This window comes from Pinus tabuliformis, chromosome 6, assembly GCF_031772625.1.
Source record: "Pinus tabuliformis cultivar Carrire ecotype Pingquan chromosome 6, CPIR1, whole genome shotgun sequence".
Taxonomy (NCBI): Eukaryota; Viridiplantae; Streptophyta; class Pinopsida; order Pinales; family Pinaceae; genus Pinus; species Pinus tabuliformis.
Genome location: NC_142292.1, coordinates 1,900,111,037 through 1,900,135,564, shown reverse-complemented (window position 1 = coordinate 1,900,135,564; position 24,528 = coordinate 1,900,111,037). Strand labels below are relative to the sequence as shown.

Sequence of the window (24,528 nt, the reverse complement as noted above, 5' to 3'; positions counted from 1 at the left end):
TGGACAGTGATGCAGGAGCATCTTACCCTGAGTCAAAATGTAGTTTTGACTAGGCTAGGGGGTCTTTCATTTACCAAGGGAGTTGGTTCCCTAAGTTTGTTTTAATTATTTATTTTGAGTGCATAAATCTATGTATCATGATCATTTGTATAAAAGTGTGGGAAAATGTAATTGGATCTCTCTTTCATAGAGATCTCGACAATTATGTGAGAGTTGGAGAGAATATTGGGTGGTTAGATTGTTGGTATATTCATAGCCTAAGTTGAGGGGTCTAGGTGAGTCTTTTGTGGATCTAAGAGGAAATTGAGGATTTGAAACCAAAAGTTGGTTTTCAATCCTTTTGTACAAAATATAATCAAATTCATAACTATAAGGGGTACAAACAAGAGCTTGAGAGGCTTAGAGGTCGAGAGGGCCATAAACCAGGGGTGATTACAGGTTCAGGTTGATCAAGCTCAGGAGGGATTCGCTACCTTACAAGCAAGAGGGCCCAACGAAAGCATATAGAAAGTCGAGAGGAGTCCAGAGGCAGAGACCAAATGGAGTGCAGAGCCTTAGAAGGGAGAAGATGCATTAAAGAATATAGAGAAATTGAGACAAAAGCAGAACTAGAGTCGCAGTAGAAGGTGGTGGAAGAATAAGCTGAGGAGAGATAGACGAATGATCATTGATTGTCGAAGGATCAACGATCTAGTAACTGGACGAGCCGAAAGTTAGAGGAGGAGGAAGAGAAAAATCAGAGTGGCGCAACAAAAGTGCGTTGCATAGCCGAAAGGAGAGGCCAAAAAGGGCACAAAGGAGTGACGAACACTTAAACAAATTTAATGTTTGGAGGAAATCTGTCAATTCACTGTGTCAGAGAGCAGCAACAGACATCGTCGAGAGACAGAATGATAAAGCGTTGGGCTTATGTGGCAAGGTGGACCCTACCTGGAAGGAATAACCCGAAAGGATTTTTTTTGAGCCCCAAGTCTAAACACCTGGGTAGAGGGGGAGCGGGATTGTGCCATCTCAGAGGTTCGAAGGAGTGAGATTGCGTCATCCTGGAGGTAATACCCGAAGGTCATACCCCAAAAGATTTAATATGATGCATAGAGGGTTAACGCTGGTTTGGAATGGAACGGGTGGAGCCCACCTGACCGATGCCTAACCTGATAATATAATTTTGGAGCGCTCAAGGCTATGCGCTAGACTTTGTTGAATGGGCTCACGTGGTAGAGTGGGTCCTGCCCAGAGATTCTGCCCTGACGACATTTATAAGTGCCGTTCTCCATTGTGCCTGGCTTCTAATGCCGGGACACGTCGGTTGTTGCACAACGTTTAGTTTTAGCGAAGCGCAGTAAAAAACAAAGAGGAGCTTGGCTTCAGGTGCTATGTAACAGAGGAACGAGAATCATATTAAATAGGACGATGCCGCGTAGGCCAATCCTAAGGATTAAAGTGGATCGCGGAGGTCTTGCTACAGAGGCCGAAATTGGGAGCAATTTTTTGCCATACTCGCGAAGAGTTGGCCTTTCGACTCCTCCCACTTGGAAATATAATACAGTCCACTCGCGCAGAGGGACTGGCCCTTTCGACAATTCTCACTAGAATTGGTTTTTACAGGGAATTTAGATCGTGATAGGGGGATTTAAATTGGGATTGAAGGAAGCACCTTTAGCAGGAGAAGTCTGGGCATTGTGGAAATTAGCAGGCTTAGTAGTGAGCTTGCATCAAATGGTATCAAAGCACTGGGCCGAGTGGGTTCTAAGCGAACTTGTGATTGGATACAAGGCCGAGTTTGCATCAGATAGGCTATTTCGTCCCCTTGGTCAATTAATCAATAGGGGACATTACAAAATGTGACATAATATAGTGCTCCCAACATTGATGCCATTGACACTGGTCCACACACATCTGAATAATGAGATGCAAGATCCCCTTGGATGTACTATCACTGCTTGGAAAATTAGCCTTGGCATTCTTGCCAAGTGCACACCCTCTGCATATACCTTGCTGCTCATTATTGAAGTCTAGGAGACTAGTGACAATCTCCCTCAGGATTGGCAATGCCTTGTAGTGTAGGTGTTCCAGCCTCTTATGTCATAACTCACACGAGTTGTCACTATAATGTATCAAACCCTGAACATGTTTGCTCATCAACCTATATAAGTTTCCTTGTCTAACCTTGATGGTCACTGTTGTGTCTGGGCTAGAATCCTCTATACAAATGAGCACCTGCCCATTCTTGAACATAACCTCATATTCTTTATCCTCCATCACTGAGATTGAGAGCAAGTTCTTCTTCAGTCCTTGGTACATAGAACATGTCCTTGGCATCCAACCTTCCTCTTAACTCATTGAAACTTGATGATTCCCTCTCCCTTCATTGCATACTTGGCATCATCACCAAACTCCACATGAACCGCTGAGTCTTTCTTCTTGAGACTACTAAACAACTCCTGTGCTTCTGTCATATGGTGTGATGCACCACTATCCAAGTACCAAGCACTCCTTTTTGAAAATAGTTGCGAGAAAGGTTCCTTGATTCGTGCCTTAATTAAAGGGACCTCAACGAGTTATTCCTTAGCATGTTCAAATTCCTATAAGTTAGGAACCAATTCCTATAAATTAGGATCTAATTCCTAAAAATTAGGATGAGTTCCTAAATTTTAGGGCGAATTCCTAAAAGTTAGGACGAGTTACGAAGCAGTTAACTAATGTGCAAAAGTGGAAGGCCGAGTTTGTTGTCTTCTAGTGCGAGTTAATTTGGGAGAGCAGGAGCTAAGAGAGCCTTAACTTCTAAATTAAAGCAAGACGAGTTACAACAACTTGATAGCCATTGTTAACTCTTCAACCAATAGTTCGATTTCCTAACATAAAGACTTTCCAGATTTAGCCTATTCGAAAAGCTTAAAGGGAGGATCAAGGCACATTGTTATTCATTGTCTTGTGAGCATGAGTTGGTGAGATAAGGCAGTAGAGAACACAAATTTGTGTTTGTGTGTGTGAGCTTGTGAGAGGATCAACTTACCGAGAGAGGCTTGTGCACAGATTTATAGGAGAATTTCCTTGGGATTTGCACAATGAAATAGGGAAGTAGGGATTAGAGTCTTGTAGGTGTTTCAACTTAGTACAAGTAGAGAAAACCGGATTGCTTTCTATTGAAACAAGATTGTCTTTGTAAGAGATCTATTGCTCATTCCTCTACCAATAAAATTCTCAATCATGTGGAGGGTTTTCCCAGATGGGTTCCCTAGAAAAATTGTGTTGTTGAATTGTATGCTTGTGTATTTATTTTTGTTCCTATTCTGCTACAAAATAACTAGAGAAATTGTGTGTCTATATGAAAAGAAATTAGTTTCAGATTGTTCATATTAGCAGTTGCAAAATTTCATGGATTTTCTACTCTCCTGGTGATGGTTCTAGTAGATAGACTAGAGACTAATGAGAAGTCCTCAAACTTCGTTGCAAACTCATCAAGTTGTGCCTCTACTGATGCTGTTGTCTGCTGTGACTTCTCCCTTCCCTTCCCCTTTTTTGCATAGTGTGATGCATAGTGCATGTTGCCACAAAATCTAGTAGTCCATGGAAAGGGATACCCCACAAGGCTAATACTAGACCAAATTACAACAATGGGGTAGTGGCCCATTGTCACCACAGCCAAAACCTCATGCTCTTTACAACTTTTACCGAAGCGAGGAGTCCCGATATGTGAATAGGTCACCTAATGGGTATTCTAGGTATATGGTATATGATGACCAAGAGGTTTCCAAGGGAAAGGCTCACCTTAAGTACAAGGTTCCAAAAGAGTTAGGGCAATTCGCTTTCTTTGGAGAGGCCAAATTTGTGCACACTAGACCTAGGGTTTGGTTAATAGGTTGAGAGTTAGGATAACCCAAGGTCAAGATGAGGAGAAAGGGTTTCCAACAATGAATTCCAACAAGGCAAAGGCACATGAAATCCTTGAATAAGCCCCTAAGTTGAAGCAACACTAAACTAGGGTTTACCCTAGGGCAAACAACTAAGGCAAATAAATTTATGGGTGAAATTGAAGTGACTACCTACTAAAACGGACTAATTTTGTGGCAACCACTATCCTCTTGGCATTTAGATTCTCCAACACCAAAAATTCACCTTGCTTAGGAATTTATAGCAAACCCTAGTTTGAGAGCTTGGCCTTAAAGGGGCCAAATTAGGTTTAGAGAAAGAGAGGTAATGTTTATGAGTTTGATCATCAAAGAGGAGGGCAATGCCTTATTCCTTTGGAGAATGGAGTCTGCGATTTGATTGGATGACCAAAAGCAGTGTTGCACGAAGCACCCCCCCCCCCCCCATGGTTCCAAGCCCCGAAGCGCGTCCCGTACGGAAGCGCCTAGGAAGCTTGGCCGGAAGCGGCGCTTCCGAATTCGGAAGCGCCGCTTCGGCATTTTTTGCCGCTTCCTGGACTTTTCGGAAGCGTGGCGCTTCCGAAGCGCCGAAGCGCGCTTCGTACGGCGCTTCGGGCGTCGGAAGCGTGGCGCTTCGGAGGGGGAAGCGTACGCTTCCGTACGCTTTCCGTACGCTTCTGGAAAAGCTTCCGGAAAAGCGTTTAGAAAATCGTTTTTTTTTTCAATTTTTATTTTTATTTTTGGTGAGTTTGCTTGTTGGGGGTGGGTCCACCTTGGGTTAGGGTGACGAATGAAGGCAAAAAAAAATATAAATATAGCAGATGCTCCCTCATGGTAATGTTAAATTCTTAAAGTAAAAGTGACATTCTCCTTTATTTTTCATTTTCATCCTTTTACTTAAATTTTTAACATTACCATGAAATGACTCAGGATGTTTGAGAGTGGTTCCAGCCTCATTGGACTTCATATGGAGAAAATAGAATTTCATATCCTATTCAAAATTCAGCAGACTTAATAGTTTTCAGGAATTCAGGATCAATGGGATTGTGGCATTTCATTAGATTATGTCAAGTATGAAGGTATGCGATTAGCATTTAATCAAGAGCACCAAGCCCTATATGTACCTAGTGTTGGTGGTGTTAATTGTTGAACTCCTTTGTCACGTGGCACGCCCTTAGCAAAAAATTACCTTTCAATCAAGTCAAAATCATCGATCAAGCATCTTAAGCTTTTTCTACCATATTTTAAGTCTTGAGTTAGGTAGTTTGATCAAAATTGGGCAATGTTGACTAATATCCCTAGACAATCGAGGTAGAGGCAAAGGCTAGACAAGAGGAGAAGAATCTAGATTCTAAATGGTTGATGCTCGAATAATTAATCATTAATGTACAATGGATGCCATATCTATCTTGATTTATGCAAAAATATGCATGTTTTCATGTCTTCTACAATTAATTTGCTATTTGGGATGTTTGTTTTGAGTATAAATGCAAAAAAATATAAAAATATATATATATATATAGCAGACGCTTCCGCGGACGCTTCGCTTCCTAGATTTTTGGAAAATGACGCTTCCGCGCTTCCGCTTCCAAAAAACGCTTCCGCTTCGTGCAACATTGACCAAAAGGTTGCTAAGGAGGAAGAATTCTTGATGCCCTAGCACCAAACATCCTAGCGATTACTTATGCAATGGATCAAGGAGATTTATGGGGAGCTAAGTAAAGCTCACCACTAGGATATTCATTCACATGTTATTCATTAGTAATGCATGCAATAATGACATCTAGATACCATTCAATAGATTTTCAACAAATTAGGGTACAATAGCAAGCCCTAGATATAATATATTCTATACGTTAGACATAAAGAAAATAATTATTCAACAATAAGCTCGCTTACAAGATAGCATGCCATGAAATTCCATCCAATGATCCAAGACAATAGCTCCAAAGACAAATGATTTGCCCCAAATGTCAAAACGCATTCATAGATTTGATTTACTACACAAGGCAAGAAGGCTGAATTACATAAGAGGGTGAAATTCCAAGTGTGTGTGATCATGAGATACAAATTAATCTCTCCTCTATTTATATGAGTAGTTCAAATGTCTATTTTAGCCTAAAATCCAGTGTTCCACGGGGACTCGGCCCCCCCCCCCCCCAGGGGTCTAGTTTCCTCGCTCCCCCGCGCTCCGGGGACTTGGGGACGAGTAGGGGACGTTTCCGCATGCTCCCAAAATGGAGGAAACTTAGGGGGACGTGCCAGGGAAACGTTTCCCTTCCCTGAGGGGGTGTTTCCGAAAAGGGGGACGTGGGGGGGCGTGGGGGGACGAGGGGGGCGAGGGGGGGCGAGAGGGGGCGTGGGGGACGAGGGGGGACATGGCACACCTTTAATGCATTAAAAACCATTTTTAATTTTTAATTAACTAAACGCTGAACTTAATCTTTAATTAAGGGGACAGAATTACATTCATGTATGACGTTGTTTGTAGATTCAATTTACGGTTGCAGAACCGGGGACGGAATTACATTCACGTATGACGTTGTCTGTAGATTCAATTTATGTAAACTCATCCATAGTTTTGTTCAAATTTTATATAAATTCCCACACCTGGCGTCAATAGCAACCAGTTACAATTCGAAAGTTCAAATAGTCAAAAAAATATTATATATATACTGTGAAAATTTTATAAATTCGTACTTTCTACTTGAGGAAAACTGCAACAACACGTCTTCATTATTATGCCCTTCCCCACACCTCCTTACTCATCCATAGTGTTCCGCTATCAAGTCCGAACTCATTAAGACACAAATATATGGGCAAGATTTGATTCCCCAATCCATGCTTGTCATTGCCAAATATATAGGCAGCATCATTTGATACCTTGACCTCTGCGAGCATGAAATTGGACTGAGTAGAGAGAGTGATATGTAACCGTAGTATATATATATGCTGCAAGTGATATGTAACCACAATATATATATATATATATATATATATATATATATATAAGCTATATATATATATATAAGCTATATATATATATATAAGCTGCAAATCTACAGACCTGCATACGCTAAGGAAGCCACGGTGCTCACTCACCTTCTCTCAAAAGTTTGACGGGTCGGAAACCATCTTTTGAATGGAACTTGGTGTCACTCAAAGCTATTGGACGTATGTCAACCACCTGCTGAATTATTATATGCATTATTAAAATAGTTATAAAATAATAATTGAGAGAATGGTTTTTTTTTCAAGTCATTTCTATGGTTAATGGCGGTTTGTCCTCTAAGGATGATACAGAAAATAAAATGGTTTAGATTTTGATTTTCGAAAGCCATTCTTATACTAGTTTGTTAGGTTGATATGATTGATATAGGTTTATATTAAGGTTAATGTTTTGTTAAGTTACACATTTATGTTTGTATTTACGTTAAGTGAATGTATATAATAATGGTTGGAATATTTTAAAATATGATTTAATAAGTAAATAAATTTATTTTGTTTTTAATTAATTTTTTTTTTTTAATTTAAAATTTTATTGAAATCATAATATTATTTAATTGATAATATTTTATTTTTATTTATTTTAAAAAATTGAATTAGAATTTTATGATGTTGTTACTATTCTCATGTCTATTCAATGTTATATATGCAAAAATTTGTATTTTCAATCTTGATGATTTGCTTTCCCAAGACATTGTTTTGGAATTAAAAAAAAAAAACAGCGTACCTTTTATAGTGGACTCAATTATTAATTAATAAATTATATTTTATATTTATAAATTTTTAAGACCCTGACGCTCCCCCACGTTTCCTAAAAAATGGTAGGGAGCTTTTGCATAGGCCACTCCCGCGCCCCCTCGCTCCCTCGCCCCCTCGTCCCGGAACCTTGGTGGAACATTGCTAAAATCCCTAAAACATCAAATAATGTCACAACGAATAAGTTAGGTCACAAGCCGACCTATTGGCCAAGACAAAAACACAAGAGTTTGCACACACGTGTGAGTCGTAGGTCACTTTTTGCTAACGTCGTCCATGCATGAGCCTCTCTAGGGCATGTGTTAAGGGCTAGGGTGCCATGTGATGTATAGAAGCCCTCTAAAATCATCTCCTAGGGGCTGGCACTCAAGTCTCTACAAAATCTCACTGTGGGCCTGAAATTGCATTGTGGTGGTCAAAATGTGGTCTTGTGGGTCACCAAATGACCATAGTGCCTATCTATGCTCCAACGTTGAGGGCTTTCAAGGTGGTGCTAGCCCTCTTCTTGTCGAACAATGGTAGCTATGGTTGGTATTTTCATTGGCAAATCATTAGAGAAATTATGAATTTTGATGTTTGAATAAGTTGGCCTAAAGTGCACAAGTCAGTGTCACATGTGGAAAGACCACCTCCTAACACACATAAACACAACTTTGTTGGAGCTCATTCAACATACACACACATTCATCTGTTCGATCTGAAATCACATGTGTGAAGGAGACAAAAGGAGACTTTCTATTATGCGTTGGCCAGCGTTGACTTGGGAGGATTTGATACTGTTGGTTGAGACTTTGACTAATCAGAGAAGACCGAGTTTGACCGTGGTTTGTGTGACAATTCCTTAAACCCGGGAATTCCTATTGCAACACTGATGATATTTCTTCTACTCGTTAGATTTACATGAACAAGTTATTTGCAGTTTCCTACGACAAACATTGAAATACATACATTACCTACACCATCTAAATAATATGCTAAAACAAGAAACTGAACAATAGAGAAAGATGCACACAAATGACAATTGTTTTTGGACAAACGTCCCCGGAAAAATCCAATGTGGGAAACCAGTGCAACTGATTTGAGGGTTTTTATTATTAAGCTGAAGTATTTCTGAATACAACTACTGGATGCTCTTTCAACAATCTAGTTACAGAGAAAATCACTTAACAAAAGAAACTGGTGAGATTACCTCACTCTACACTGCAAGTTACGACTGATTCGACAACTGAACCACTAGTTCCCCGACTGCTTCTGCGCTGCCCCTGCGTGGGCCCTGTGTTAGCCTCTAAGGCCCTGCGTCAGCTCAAATGAGAATTGATTTGTCTTCAAAAGCCTTTTCTAGCCCTCCCGACTTAGAAACGTCAACCTCCTCAACAAACTCGGACTTCTGCATAGGAGGTGCTGCGTTGCTCTGCGTGGGGCTTGCATGAGCCCTTCTTGGCTCTGCGTCACCCTCTCTGGCCTCTGCGCTGCCTCCTCTGTGTGTCTCTCTGCCTCTCTGCTGAGTATTCTTGGCTCCGGAGAAGATCCTCTAGCCAAAACTCCCTCTGCCCCTCTCTACGTGATCACTACAAATCACTGTGCTGCCTCTAGCTTCAACAATTCGATCTGATTGATCAAATCTCTGTGTGTCTTACAAACTACCCTCAAGCTTCCTTAAATAATCTTCTCGTTGACATTCAACAACCCAGATTAGAGGCTAATCAATGGCTAAGATCATTTCTGCTTGATCCTCGTTTTCTTCTAGAAGTTCCACCCATAGTTAGATTAATACCCATTAATTATTTTAATTTCCTAAGTTTAGACATAGGGATCCATAAAAAATAATTAATTATTTTAATAAAACTATCTTCGGGTGGAATTTCCCAAAACACTTTCTGGGTTCTTTGGAATACATGTGCTTAAGCCTCCTTGCAAAATTTGAGACTTAGAGCACATCTGATTCTACCAGAAATCAACACTCCTTCTTAGCGAGGAATGTGTTCTAGCAATGCCTCCCACTGAAGCATCACCTCGACTTCATAACATCATCCTCTACACTATTGATGTCTCACATGTTGTCCACCAACTACTGTGCTTCAGCCTTCTGCTGATCCTGCCATTGTCAACACTGCATATGTACTACAACTCACTCTGAATTTCTGTATCTGTGCTGCTACTGGCATTGGCACTACCAACTGCCCCTGCACTGCAAACTGCTGCTGCTACTGTATCAGCAACGGAAAAACATCCCAAATTATTGAACAAGTGTTCAACATAGATGCATCTTGATGCTGAAGATCTGACTGCTGCTAGTCCCACGCCATCCCTCTGAAGCCACTGCGTTGCTACTGTTACTGCACTATGCCTCCCTGCACTGCTACAAATCTGCACTACGCTGCTCAGACTTGGCGTTCTAGCCACTGCATCTGTTTCTCCAACACTCCTCTACACCATCTGACACTTAGTCCATCCTGCTACTATTGATCTGGGCTCCCGTAGCAAGGAATTGATCCGAGAGGTGGACTCCTCAAGGATTCTGCTCATCTGTAGCTCTTTCGAACTACAACTCCAAATCAGCCCCCCTCCCTCTTGGAGGTATCTCGGCTACCATGGTGAACTCCTCCTCCTTGATCTTTGCGGGTGTAGCCTTCAGATTATGCTTCTCATCTTTGCCCCCCTTCATGAGAGGACATTTTGTTGTGTAGTGACCCATTTCACCTCACATGAAGCATTTGATCTTCGAGACGTCCTTCTTCCACCTCCGCTGCTCCTGTTGCCCCTTTGATGCAAGGGTTGCATTCTCATCCTCCTCCTTGGGCTTCGGCCCACTGCTGCTACTTTTATCAAGCTTACAGTTGACCAAGTCTCTCCTCAACTCCTCTTGCTTGAGAGCTGCCCACATCTCATCCCAATTCGGCAAAGTCGCCCTGCTCAGGATACTCTGGACAAAGACTTGCCACTCATCTGAGACTGAATTGAGGGCCAATCTAACTAACTCAGACCCTTGAGGTGTAGACCCCACAACTGCTAACTCATCACGGGTCTCCTGAAGCTTCGTGAGGAACGGATCTATGCACTCCCCCTTCTACATCTGTGAAAATCTCAGTTTCTGCTCTAAGTACATCTTCCGCTGCTCGGAAGATCCCTAATATAGTGTAGACAACGCATCCCACATCTCCTTAGCAGTCCCTTTGCTAGCGATGTGACAAACCACATGATCCTTCACTCCATCGAGGATCATTCTCTTTGCCTTCGCCATTTCTGCCTTGTACTTCTTTAGCGGATTTGGATCTACAGGCTCAACCACCACGCTGTCGACATATGTCTTGAGGGAGTACTCATCTAGAAGGAATGACATCCTTGCCTTCCAGATGACATAGTTGGATGCTTCGTCCAATCTATCCTAATCCCTCAAACCACTGGTTATCATCTCTGCCACGAAAAACTGTCGAACTACTCCTCTTTGCTTCTTACTGTTGCTGCTCAGCCAATAAGAAAACAAACTTCTTGGCAGGAAGTCTATTGAGGAAGAATTTCCTCACTGTGCTTCTCTTCTCTTTTGATGTCTTTCTGCCCAACAAAACGACCTACAGAAAATTGCGTCCCACCAGCTCTTCCTCACGCTGAGGTTCAACGCTGCTCCCTCTGCCACGACAAGATTTCGATCAGGAAGCCCTTCTCTCTGTCGACTCACTCAGAGAGAGACTGCCTCGAAATTCAACCCTCCAGATAGGACTACGCAAACCCCTCCGGGGATTCAAATTGTTGCCTGCTGTAGCTTTTTCGACCTCATTTTCTGCTCAGCGCTAGGTTCTCTAGAACTGTTCTTCTTGCTTCACCTTCACTGCTCCGATACCATGTGAAAACTCCTTAAACCCAGGTATTCCTATTGCAACACTGATGATATTTGTTTTACTCGTTAGATTTACATGAACAAGGTATTTGTAGTTTCCTACGACAAACATCGAAATACATACACTTCAGCCTACACCATTTAAATAATATGCCGAAACAAGAAACTGAACAATAGAGAAAGATACACACAAATGACACAGTTGTTTTTGGACAAACATCCCTGGAAAAACCTAATGTGGGAAAACCGATGCAGCAGATCTGAGGGTTTTTATTATTAAGCTGAAGTATTTCTGAATACAACTACTGGATGCCCTCCCGACAATCTAGTTCTAGAGAAAATCACTTAGCAGAAGAAACTAGTGAGATTACCTCACTCTACACTGCAACTTCTGGCTGATTCGGCAGCTGATTTACGAGTTCCACGACTACTTCTGCGCTGTCCATGCGTGGACCCTGCGTCAGCCTCTAAGGCCTTGCATCAACTCAACTGAGAACCGATTTTCCTTCAGGAGCCTTTCCTAGCCCAATGTTTTACAACTCGGACTCGGACTCAGACTCGACCGAGGATCGACTCGGACTCGGTAATGACTCGGCCGGCTCGATTTCAATGACTCGGTCGTTGTAAAAAATACATTAAATATTTATTTTTTTTATAAAAAAACATAATTTTAAATATTTTAAACATAATTTTAAAGATTTTCATTCAAGTTTCCAAACACACAACATTATAATATACATGGAAGACAACATATGATCAAAGTAGGCTCATGAACCAATCCATTATATCAAAATGGTACGGTGTACCCAATGGCAATAGTAAATACATAGTCAACTGTAGTCTGTCATACATGATCAAAGACTCAAGAGTCAAAACAAAATACAAATAACCAAGGAGGCTAGTAGCTACTGCCAGAGGAGCCAAGATCATCTCGACCAATCTCTGGATCATCATCATCAGAGTCAGACAAGGGGCCCCATGGCTCCTCCTCATCATCATCGTCTCCAACTGCAACTGTAGAAGTGGTGCCAATACCACTAGGCTGTGCAGCAGATGCAAGCTGAGATAGAGTACAAATGTGGCTGCGCTTCTGTCGTGGCTGAGCAGAGGAAGGCGAAGCACCTACAACTGGAGTCCTACTAGCTGGCTGTGAGACTGAGGCTGGTGGATTGGGATCTGCATTCAACTGAACACGCTGCAGTGGATCTCCAACATCAATTTCATCAAGATCCTCATCAGGATCAAACTCTGGTAGACGACTCTCCACTACCCAATCTGATGTTGGATCAATGTCTTCCAACACAATGGGATCTGAATCAGGTCTTTTGTTCAGCAACTGGTTCCGTCTGAGCCGAAGGTTGTATTGGACAAAAACTAGATCATTCAACCGTTTTTGCTCCAAACGGTTTCTCTTCTTTGTGTGAATCCTCTCAAAGACAGACCAATTGCGCTCACACCCAGATGCACTGCAAGTTTGACTCAAAATACGAATTGCAAACCTTTGCAATTCAGGGCACTGGCCACCAAAGGCCTCCCACCATTGTGCTGCAAAAAACATAGGAGTGTAATGAATTATGAGTTAGATGAAGGCTGAAGCTCAACAAAATTACAAATTATATCTAACTTTCAAATTATAAATGATTTAACAAACTTTAATAAAAAAAGTAAAACCATTAAGAAATTGAAAATTGAAATTTTTGTTTACCTGGCTCATCTGCTTCTCTTGCAATCTTTGCTAGGTTCTTCCCAAAGGTACCTGTTGCATTGCTGAAGGATGTGACCTGCTGATGTATCAGCAGCTGATCAGACTCTGATGGGACCATGCGCTCAATGCAATCAGCCAGTCCATCTCTGACCTCCCCCCTCAAAGCTCCTGACTCCTTAGCTTTATAATGATACCGTGGGTTCAAAAAAAACCCAGCTGCATGTATAGGGCGATGGAGTTGATTGTTCCATCTTTCATCAATGATTGCCCAAATGGGCCCATACTTTGCCACTCTATCCTTGTATGCTGTCTTTATTTGCTCCTTTGCTTGATCCATAGCCTCATAAATGAAGCCCATAGCCAACCTTTCCCCATCCACCAACCGCAACACCTTAACTAGTGGCTCAGCAACCTTCACAATCTCTGCTGCCTTTCTCCAAAAAGTTTCATCATGGACTTTCCTTTTCAATTCTCTGCCTTCTGGTTTGTTAGACCAACTGCTTTGATTCCAATCATCACTGGAAAACATCTTTTGCAAGTTTCTATGTTGGGAAAGCATAGATTGCAATGTCAAAAAATGTGTAGCAAATCTAGTGATGGCAGGCCTAATAATATCCTTGCCTCCAGTGTGTTTCCTCATGAGACTCAAAACCAGTGTATGATTGTAGATAAATTTTGTTATGCTTTTGGCATTATCTACAGTGTTTCTGACCCAATCTAGTTTTCCAATATCCTCAAGCATGAGGTCTATGCAATGTGCAGCGCATGGGGTCCAAAAGATGGTCTTGTGTTTTTCCTCTAACAGTCTACCAGCAAGAACATAGTTAGAGGCATTGTCTGTGATGATTTGAACAACATTAGCCACCCCCACATCCTGAATAACCTCATCCAATAGCTGAAACAACAAGTGGCCATCTTTTACCTTATCAGATGCATCAACTGATTTTAAAAACATGGTTCCCTGTGGGCAGAAGGCAAGAAAGTTTATGATGGTACGGTTTCTTTGATCAGTCCATCCATCTGACATGATGGTACACCCTGTTCTTGCCCATGATTCCTTGAAATCTTGCAAATACTCATTAATTGATTGAATTTCTTTCTGCAAACGAAACCCCCTTAGCTCTTGCATAGTAGGGCCTTTGAAGCCTTTTCCAGCAGCATGTATGGCCTCAAACATAGGCTCATAATATGGTGAACGAGCAGCATTAAAGGGGATATCAGCATCATACCACCATCTAGCTATGTAGTCACAAGCAGTCTCCCTCAATTCTTTCTTCCAATGGTCATCTAAAGTGGGCTGAGCAAGACCTTTACTAACTTCAGGACCATGTGCATCTGATGGAGAGGAGCCTGAGTGAGTGAAAAAACTTTTGATAGTCCCATCACCCTTCATTCTACCCTTTCCCTTATCTTGAACAGAAGCAAAAGAGGGAGGAACATAACGGAAAGGGTTTGATGCATCAGTTTGAGGGATAGAGGAAGAACCCTCAAACTCATAGTGGGGGTTGGCAGCCATCATTCTTTGTATCTCCCTCTTCCTCCCAATTTCAGCCTGTATCTCTTTTTGCCTAGTCTTTTCTGCATTAAATTTTTCAAAGCTTTCCAACAAATTCTTTCTAATCTCCCCAATTTCCTCAGATTTACATGCAGTAATATTGCCTTTAATCCCTGCCAAGTGTTGTTTCAGCCTATTAATCCCCCCAGGACCTGACTTAATTTTCCTATGGCAAAACTTGCAACACATCTCACTATCAACCATTTCAACATATGCCCAAGCAGGATCTTTTGCTCTAGGTGCCATTTTTTGAATAGGAAAACAATCTGAAAATGAAAAAAAAAAAAAAATTGATTCAATGTTCATTTATTTGACTAAAAACACTCTCTAAGCTATCTTGATATGCACCTAAAATTTACTAAGTAAAAACAGATTTATAGAGGTGGAAAAAAATACCTCCAGGCACAAACTGCCCAAAAATCAGCTCCTCAATGCTGCTCCAAATGGCTGCCCAAGAAGCTCCTCACTCCAGCTACAATGCTCCTCCAAGACTCCTCACTGCTGCTCCAAAACAAGCTCAAGAACTGCTCACTAACTCTCAAAGAAGACTCTCACTCAAATGCATAAGACTGCTGTGAGTGAAATGAGAGCATTTGGCTGTCTTAAATAGAGTTTGGGAGGGGGAAATGGACCCCAAAAGCATTAACCAAATCACAATAACCCTTTCAGCTCCACAAACCCTAACTAACTTTATCAAAAATCAGCAAAAAATTCATTTTTTTTTGGTAAATACGCTGCCCCAGCCGGAATTTATTGAAACGGCCGAGTCATGACGGGACCCGGCCGGGTTGACCGGGTCAGCTATGACTCGGCCGAGTCATTGGCTGACTCGGCCGAGTCATAGCTGACCCGGTCAACTCATGGCCGGGTCAAGCTGTGGGCTAATGAAACGGTCCGAAACGGCCGTTTCCGTTTCAACCCGCCCGTTTTGTAAAACAATGTCCTAGCCCTCCTGACTCAAAAACGTCAGCCTCCTCAACAAACTTAGACTTTTGCATAGGAGGCTTTGCGCTGCTCTACGTTGGGCCTGCATGAGCCCTTTTTGGCTATGCGTCACCCTCTTTGGCCTCTGCACTGCCTCCTTTGTGTGTCTCTCTGCCTCTATACTGAGTATTCTTGGCTACGGAGAAGATCCTCCAGCCAAAACTCCCTGTACCCCTCTCTGCGTGATAACTACAAATCACTGTGTCGCCTCTAGCTTCAACAATTCGATATGACTGATCAATTCTCTGTGTGTCTTCTAAATGACCCTCAAGCTTCCTTAAATAATCTTCTCGTTGACATTCAACAGCCCAGATTAGAGGCTAATCAATGGCTAAGATCATTTTTGCTTGATCCTCGTCTTCTTCTAGAAGTTACACCCACAGTTAGATTAATGCCCATTAATTATTTTAATTTCCTAAGGTTAGACTTAGGGACCCATTAAAAATAATTAATTATTTTAATAAAACTGTCTCCGGGTGGAATTTCCCAAAACGCTTTCTGTGTTATTTGGAATACATGTGCCCAAGCCTCCTTGCAAAATTTGAGACTTAGAGCACATCCGATGCTACCATAAATCAACAGTTCGTCGACTATTGGTTGACTGAGTTTCTGTTCTATTTCTGGGCTGTTGACCATTAGTTGACCACTGGTTAACTCTACTGTTTGATTGAGAATTGCCGGCGCCTGTTTGACTAAAGTTTGACTGAATTTTGGCCCTCTGTTCTGAGCTATCTCAGGCCGAAATTTGGCCCTCTATTGCAGACTTGAATTTGACAAAAAATGACTATTTTCTCTCTCTCCATTGAATGGTTTGACTTGGCATTTGTTTGGTCAAGAAATTTGGAATCTCGTTGGGATATTGTAATGTACTATTGATGAAGTGAATTTCTCTCTCATAAGGAATGAATGGTTGGATTTTCCCGTTGTCGGTTTTTTCTACTTGCTAGCCTATTTTCTGGTGTCTCTTGTCTCTTGTTTTTACTGTTCATTGTGATCTCTATTGCTCTATTGATGAAAGTGAATGGTTGAAATTTTTCATGTATAACTACTTAATGATTGGAATGCGTTGGAACTTGGAAGTAGTTATCAATTTGAAAAATTGCACTAGTCTTGATTGCACTAGTAAATTCAACATGGTATCAAAGCTATGGTGAAGGAAAGAGCATTGAGATCACCTATTGAACTAGCAACCTTGATCTCTGAAAACCTTAAGTAGGCCTAAAGAAGTCGTAGTGCAAATATTTATTGTGAAAGATTGAATGTCTAAGATCATTTATTGAGATTAATGAAGGTTAAAAGTTTATGAGAAAGGAATCATCACCTGCAAGAAGCTGAAGAAGAAAGATGAACGGATTGTCTGTACCTGAGCCACTTATTCTCTTTAAAAGATGTACGAAATCTGAGGCACATTTCACTGTGATATGATGTGAAGTTTGAGGCCATGTATCTGTGTGATGGTCTGCGGCACCTCACTTTGTGGAACCTTGCGAAGTTTGTATGAAGCTTTGTGGCTCTATTTGAGGGTGTCTCCTTGAAGTGTAAGAAGTCAAGACTGAGCCATTTTGGAAGGTGACATATTCATATGATCTCTGTAGAGAAGCCAATTTTTTTGGGAAGTAATCTTATTTTAACTTGAAAGATCCTTGTGCTATGCATAGTGAAAGAGACCTAGACAAAAAAGCAACCTGGGCTGAAATAAAATCTGAAGTCCAACATGTCAATATCTCTGTCAAAGAAAGAAGGCTGAGAGGAAGAGATCTTAATATGGAAGACAATGATATTTCCCTAATGACAAATACTAAGAACTGAAGTACAGGTCTAGCATGGAAGGAATGGGCTTTTTATTTAAAAGTTTGAAGACTCAATACTGTATCAAAACCTTATAAGTTCAAGTAGGACGAAGTCCTCTCGTCGTTCTAAACTACTGTTAGACCTCATGAAAAATTCTGTTGATGAGTGACATAAAATTTGTCTTGACATGATGACAACTCTATGATAATATCTCAGATCTAAGTTAAAGATTGATGCCTTCTTGGATGTGAGGTATGTATATCTATTGTTTGGAATATCTGATCTTTTAAAATCAAGTCAAAAGGGAGCTTTGTCAAAGAAGACCAAATTTGGATACAAGTCTTGCATCATAATATCCTTCAGAACTAAACCTAAGGACTGTGTCTTACAAAATGCATGAAGGACAACTGAGCTTTTATTTATGAGTGGTATGATGTATTCCAATATGTTATGGATAAGCCCGTGTATAAAAATACTGAAGTTACTAGTTTGAAGATTGAAGGATGAAATGCGAAACTTGAGGAAGTCTCTTCATTACTAATCTTCAAGGAAATAGTGACAGGAGAAATGATGTTAGATTGAAGCATGTTCACTAGCTTGAACTATATCTCTGCCACTAGCTATACCTTTGAAGAAATCCCGAAAAGAGGCCGAGTCCTTCTTCAAGATCAAAAATCATTCGTAGATCTGATATTGCAGTCCAAATATATTGGATAATCCTGTTGTTGCTAATGTTATATATGCTTCTGTAGAAGAGTCCATCATGCTATAGGACCGAAGATTGATGTTTCTTTTGAATATGATGAATGTTTTCAATGAAAAGAGAGGTTAAACCCATCTTCAAATATGAGAATCGAAATCCACTTTGTGAAGACTGTGAGTCTTGGCTATTATACATTTGGATGTCTAGGGTTTACAAAAACCGTAGAATTGATTGCTTTTGCTGATAAAAGAAACCCAAGTTCCTGCAAAGAAGGGATGACATCATGATGATGATGTGGGCATTGATGATTTGCAAGTTGAATGGAAGAAGGCTAAAGATGAAGATCACTTATGGATTCTGTTTTGGCTTGGGCTCTGCTATGATTTCATGGTCTAGTGGAAAGCAAACTTCTATGACTCCGAGTACGGCTGAATCTAAGTATATAACTTCTTGTTCAGCCTGTTGTGAAGCTGTGTGGCTTCGAAAGCTGTTTGCTAATTTGTTTGATCAAGTGTTCGAATCAACCATTATATATTGTATAATCAAAGGTGTGTGAAGCTTTCTAAGACCCCGATTTTTCATGAGAGGTCAGAGCACATTGAGATCAAGTATCATTACATCCGGAAAATTGTCTAGAAGGGAGTTGCGAGGCTTGAATATGTCTTCTGATGTTGATCAGGTTGCTAATGTTTTTGACAAGCCTGGTGTGGCTGAGATTACCTCTCTTGGAGAGAGGGAGCATTGATTGGATGGCATCATAACAATCTTCCTTGAGCATTGGCTGGGAGACCAAGGTTATGGTTGGGATGATTGTCCTGGATACTCCCTTAAGTCGTGGACTAGGAGACTTGTGTGGTCGGGGAGTTTGGTTCTGAGGCTTGATGTGATCCCTTAGGTTTTTACCGGGAGACCAATGAGTTTGGTCGGGGCCACTGATTTTGTGATCTCTTCCTTAGGTTATGATCGAGAGAGCAATGGAATGGTCGTGATATTGATCTTGAGATCTGTTCCTTAAGTTGTTCACTGGGAGACCTATGAGATTTGTACATTGGGAGACCTATGAGATTTGTTGGGAAGTTTGAGTGTTGAGTTCCCTTCCTTAAGTCATTGATTGGGAGATGTATGAGTGTGGTTGGGAAGGTTGACTCATCTCTTTTAGGTTATAGGGTTTGACCAGGATACTAGTGGGATGGTGGAAGAGATGGACTGTGATTACACTCTTAAGTCATGTTGACTGAGAGACCATTGCATATGGCCAGAGAGTATGGACTTGTGAATAACATTGATTGATTCAATGGTATCGACTTTCCTTATGGTGACACTGATCTCTCCCTTAGGTGTTTGCCGAGAGACCTATGGATTGCTCAGGGAGATTGATCTCGAGTTCTCTCCCTTAGGTCGTGGACCGAGAGACTATATAGTCGGGGATTGAGATAGGGATTCCTCCCTTAGGTCGTGGACCGAGAGACCTTGTTTGTGGTCAGGGAGATGTACCCTATGCATATGTGTGGTTTAGCCTTATTGATTGATCCCATTGGTCAGTTGGGCACTGACCTGGATGCCATTGGGTTTTGGCTTATGGGATGTGTTGGATGCTATGTATCTTTCCTTATGATGAGACTTGTGATCTCTCCCTTGGGCAGTTGCTGAGAGACCTATGGATTGGTTAGGGAGATTGATCTTAATAGAGAGAGAGAGAGAGACTTGTACTTGTGATCTCTCCCTTGTGTTGTGGCTAAGAGACCTATGGATTGGTCAGGGAGATTCATCTTGAGAGAGAATGAAAAGTACTCCTGAGCTAAGAGGGATTGTTGAAAAATAGTAGCTATGGTTGGTATTTTCATTGGAAAATCATTAAAGAAATTATGAATTTTGATGTTTGACCAAGTTGGCCTGAAGTGCACAAGTCGACCCCACATGTGGAAAAGCCACCTCCTAACACATATAAATACTTCGTTGGAGCTCATTTGACACACAAACACATCCGTCTATTCGTTCTAAAATCAAGGAGTACACGTGCGAAAGAGACAAAAGGAGACTTTCTATTCTGTGTTGACCAACCTCTATTCTTCTATTTGACCAGTGTTGACTTGTGAGGATTTAATTTTGTTGATTGAGACTTTGACTGATTTGAGAAGGCCAAGTTTGACTGTGGTCCATTGACTATTGCTTGACCAAGTTTCTATTCTATTTCTAGGCTGTTGATTGCAGGTCAACTATACCCTTTGACCGAGAATTGTAGATGCCTGTTTGACTAAAGTTTGACCAAATTTTGGCCCTCAGTTTTGAGCTACCTCGGATTGAAATTCGGCCCCTGTTGCAAACTTGACTTTGACAGAAGTTGACTATTGTCTCTCTTTGTTGACTGGTTTGACTTAGCATTTGTCGAGGTCAGGAAATTTGGAATCTTGTTGAAATATTCTGATTTACTATTGATGAACTGAATTCCATTCTCATAAGGAAAGATTGGTTGGGTTTTCCCCTTGTGGGTTTTACCCTCGCTGCCAACCTATTTTCTAGTGTCTCTTGTCTCTTGTTTTATTGTTCATTGTGATCTCTATTTCTCTGTTGATGAAAGTGAATGGTTGAAAATTTTCATGTATAATTGCTTAATTATTGAAATGCTATAAGAAGTCAAATTGTATCATTGGAAGTAGTAATCAATTTGAAAAATTGCACCACTCTTGATTGCACTAGTAAATTCAGTACATGTCTCAAGGGGTGAGACCATCATCATCTGGGCCGTAGATCAGTGCCTGTCTTTTGGAAAATGAAGCACTTGAGCTTGCCGAAGTCCTTAATTCCTGGTTGTGATCTTTCACCGTTATCCTTGGAACCTTCCCTTGCCCTTCTTGGCCAAACTGACTAGGGCCAAGTTCTCCTCTCCATCTCCTTGCTTGTTGCCCTTAGACTCCCGAATCCTTCCTGGAGGTAATCATCCCAAAGCCTCTCCCATTTGGGAAGTTTCCCCCGAGTGCAAATTCCCGTTCCCATGGCTTGATGAACCCATTTAGTGCCACATTGACGAGTTGTGTCTCATTTGGTTGCCCCCCAATTGCCGCGAGCTAATCCCATATGTGTATGATCCTCATGAAGTAACTGGTAACATTACAATACCTCTACATCTAGATAGATTTGAGCTTGTTCCTCATGATGAGCTTCCTTTTCATGTTATCACTTTGGCACATGTCCACTAGAGCCAAACATCTCTTCGGCCGAATGCTTCTCTGTCATGTGTGAGATCAAGTGATCCTTTATGGCATTCATGATCACTCTCTGAGCTCTGATGCCCTCCTTCTCATGAGCTGCCTTGAGTGTTACATCCCTCGGTAATAGGAACAACCTATTTATTGTAATTTCCCAAAGGTCATGCTTCTTTAATGCCAAGGTCATCCTCGCCTTTCAGGATATAAAGTTAGATGCTCCATCATATCGGCCTACAAATTTGAGACTAGCTATTGCCATTCCTATATTTGATAAAATTTGTTGTGTGCTAAGTCCCTTCTAGCACCCACAAGAATAAAAATACTGGTGGTTTATAGACATGCTAAGATCTCCTTGTAGATCTGATAAATTTGCTGCAAATCTTTATGGATATACGTTTTGGTCCTTTAAAACTCCCACAAAAATTTAATTTCTGCCAAACCTTGACTAGTGCGGCCTCCCTCTTTCCCTTTGAAGAATGACCTCCACCAAATCACTATTGGTTGAGCTATGCAAAACACAAGAATTGGCCTCCCTCCCGGAGTGCAAGTTCCAATACCATGTTAATTTTACTAGCACTAGCTATTGAAAGTTTGTTACCTAGTAAATCACTTGCTGTAAATTGTTGCAAAATCTTTATGGATATATGTTTTGGTCCTTTAAAACTCCCACAAAAATTTAATTTCTGCCAAACCTTGACTAGTGTGGCCTTCCTCTTTCCCTTTGAAGAATGACCTCCACCAAATCACTGTTGGCTGATCTATGCAAAACCCAAGAATTGGCCTCCCTCCCAGAGTGCAAGCTCAAATACCATGTTAATTTTACTAACACTAGCTACTGGCTATTTATTACCTAGTAAATCACTTGCTGTAAATTTGCTGCAAATCTTTATGGACATATGTTTTGGTCCTTTAAAACTCCCACAAAAATTTAATTCTGCCAAACCTTGAATAGTGTGGCCTCCCTCTTTCCCTTTGAAGAATGACCTCCACCAAATCACTGTTGGCTGATCTATGCAAAACCCAAGAATTGGCTTCCCTCCCAGAGTGCAAGCTCTAATACCATGCTAATTTTACTAACACTAGCTACTGGCAATTAATTACCTAGTAAATCACTAGCTGTAAATTATTCACTGCAAATTTATCGAATACACATAAGCACATAAATTCTTCCCTTCAAATCTGTTGTTTCATTAAATAATATCTTCAGCATACAAGGGCTCCCTTACTGGGAAAATGACCATCTAAGGAAAAATACAAATGACAAAGACCTGGAAAATTTCTAGTTGATCAAATCCTTAAAACCTCTCCACCATGCGAACTTGGGTGAATGTCCTTGTCCACCCAATCATTGAGATCTCATTATTTCACTATGTCTGTCTTGTGCTCACTTGGTGTGTCTTTTCCCTTAGCCTACCTTCCTTTATAAGTTTGAGTTATTGACCAAATACACAACCCTCATCTCCAAAGTGATTTACAGTCGAGATGATATGTCAACTTCACTTGAGATTCATCTATTTCACTAATGATCTTTGCATTTCTTTAGATTAATTCACTTGTTTTAATCAAAACAAAATTACTTTAATAATTTCTTTAATTAAAGTAATTGCTAAGGTTAAAGGTCCTTTGGACAACTTCCACACATTTATACACTTGTACCTGTGCAGAAGTACCTGTCCAATGCTACTATTGTCAACAAGGATTGCTGGGGTTCTGAAGGTAATTTCAAGCCTTGAGTTCAAAGGGTCTGACAGCTGATTGGAAAGCTTAGGCTAACCGATATCCCTAAACACACACAATCAAGAAATTATAAGGTGATTTTGAAGAGCAAACCCCACCAAAATGGTTTAAAGGATTTTAAAAGCAAAATGTGACGAGGGATAGAAGATTAGTGTATTATCTTGCCAATATATTTTTGGGGCATATGGAGTCAATGATCAACACACTTGAGAAGGAAATGGAATGGATGTAGGTAAATGACCAATGCAGACATTACTTGTGCCCGTTAGAGGTTTGACCGAGGCACCCTGCACTCTTTAAGGATAAATAAGGGAGGGAGTTTTCACATAGGTTACCTCAAAAGTACTTGATGAAAATCTTCTCCGAGCTAAGTTGCACTGAAACTTCCAAGAGTTCTTCTAGGGTTTGTACGTGGACAATTGGACTTAAATTTTGTGCAAATCCAGGAGGTAACCTGAAGGATCTTAATTCTTCTTTCAAACGCTTTTTCTACTGCTTATTAATTTTTTTTAAACTCACTGAAGACATCAAACTTCTATTTAAGAAAGTAAACCCACATTCTTTAGAAACAATTGTCAACAAACAACAAAAGTTCCATGCAGTGGCAATGGAAACTTGGAAAGTGTTCAAGGGCTGAAAATATCACCGTGTACCATCTCCAACATTCATAACTACCAGAATTGCCTACCCAGGATGAACACTGCTCATGATGCTGGTTGGATTTAAGGGTCTACACCTGAAACTGCAAAATTTGCCTATTTTAAAATCAGATTCGTTCTATGAATGTGGTTCTATTTCCAATCAAGGTGGATCCATATTGAGCAGAAAAATGCAATTCTTGCTGTGGATCCATTTCCTATCGGAGAACGATTTTTTCTTGAAGATTTATAAATCTCTTTAGGATAATTTGATTTTTTGGATGCAACATAATACTTCTAGATTTGGTTATGAACTTAAAAAATGAGTGTTGAATGATACAATGTCTTTGACAGATTTAGTGGACAGTTATATTTCAGATAATTTAAGGAATTTCCTTTGCATGACTGACATCAACCTTAGCTAATTTGATTTCATTGTAGGTTACAGTCGAATGCATCCTTGACATCAAAGAATCACAATAACGTACCGCAGATAATATTTGGTAATTTTTGGACGGTATGATAATATTTTACTCTTACAAGCTTCTTTCATTCAAAAATTTTTGGTTTACAAAAAAATTGGGTACACATTTAATAAATATCTTTTCATTAGGTTCCTAGACAAGATTGCTATAGAGGAAAGACCTCAAGCATTTACAACCAAAGTGCACAAGAAAAAACACGCGAGGTACTATCTAGATCCCAGTGGTACACTTTTATAGGGGCAAAAAATGTTTGAATTA

At 40.7% G+C, this 24,528-nt stretch overlaps 1 protein-coding gene across 1 annotated transcript in view; it reads left to right on the top strand.

Annotated features, from left to right (window-relative positions):
* Positions 1–24,528, top strand: part of ISA3 (isoamylase 3) — a 382,462-nt gene that overhangs the window by 21,923 nt on the left and 336,011 nt on the right. The window contains exons 2-3 of the mRNA XM_089430864.1: positions 24,227–24,302; positions 24,399–24,473. Coding sequence (XP_089286990.1) covers positions 24,227–24,302; positions 24,399–24,473 — 151 coding nt within the window. The remainder of the gene's footprint in view (positions 1–24,226; positions 24,303–24,398; positions 24,474–24,528) is intronic.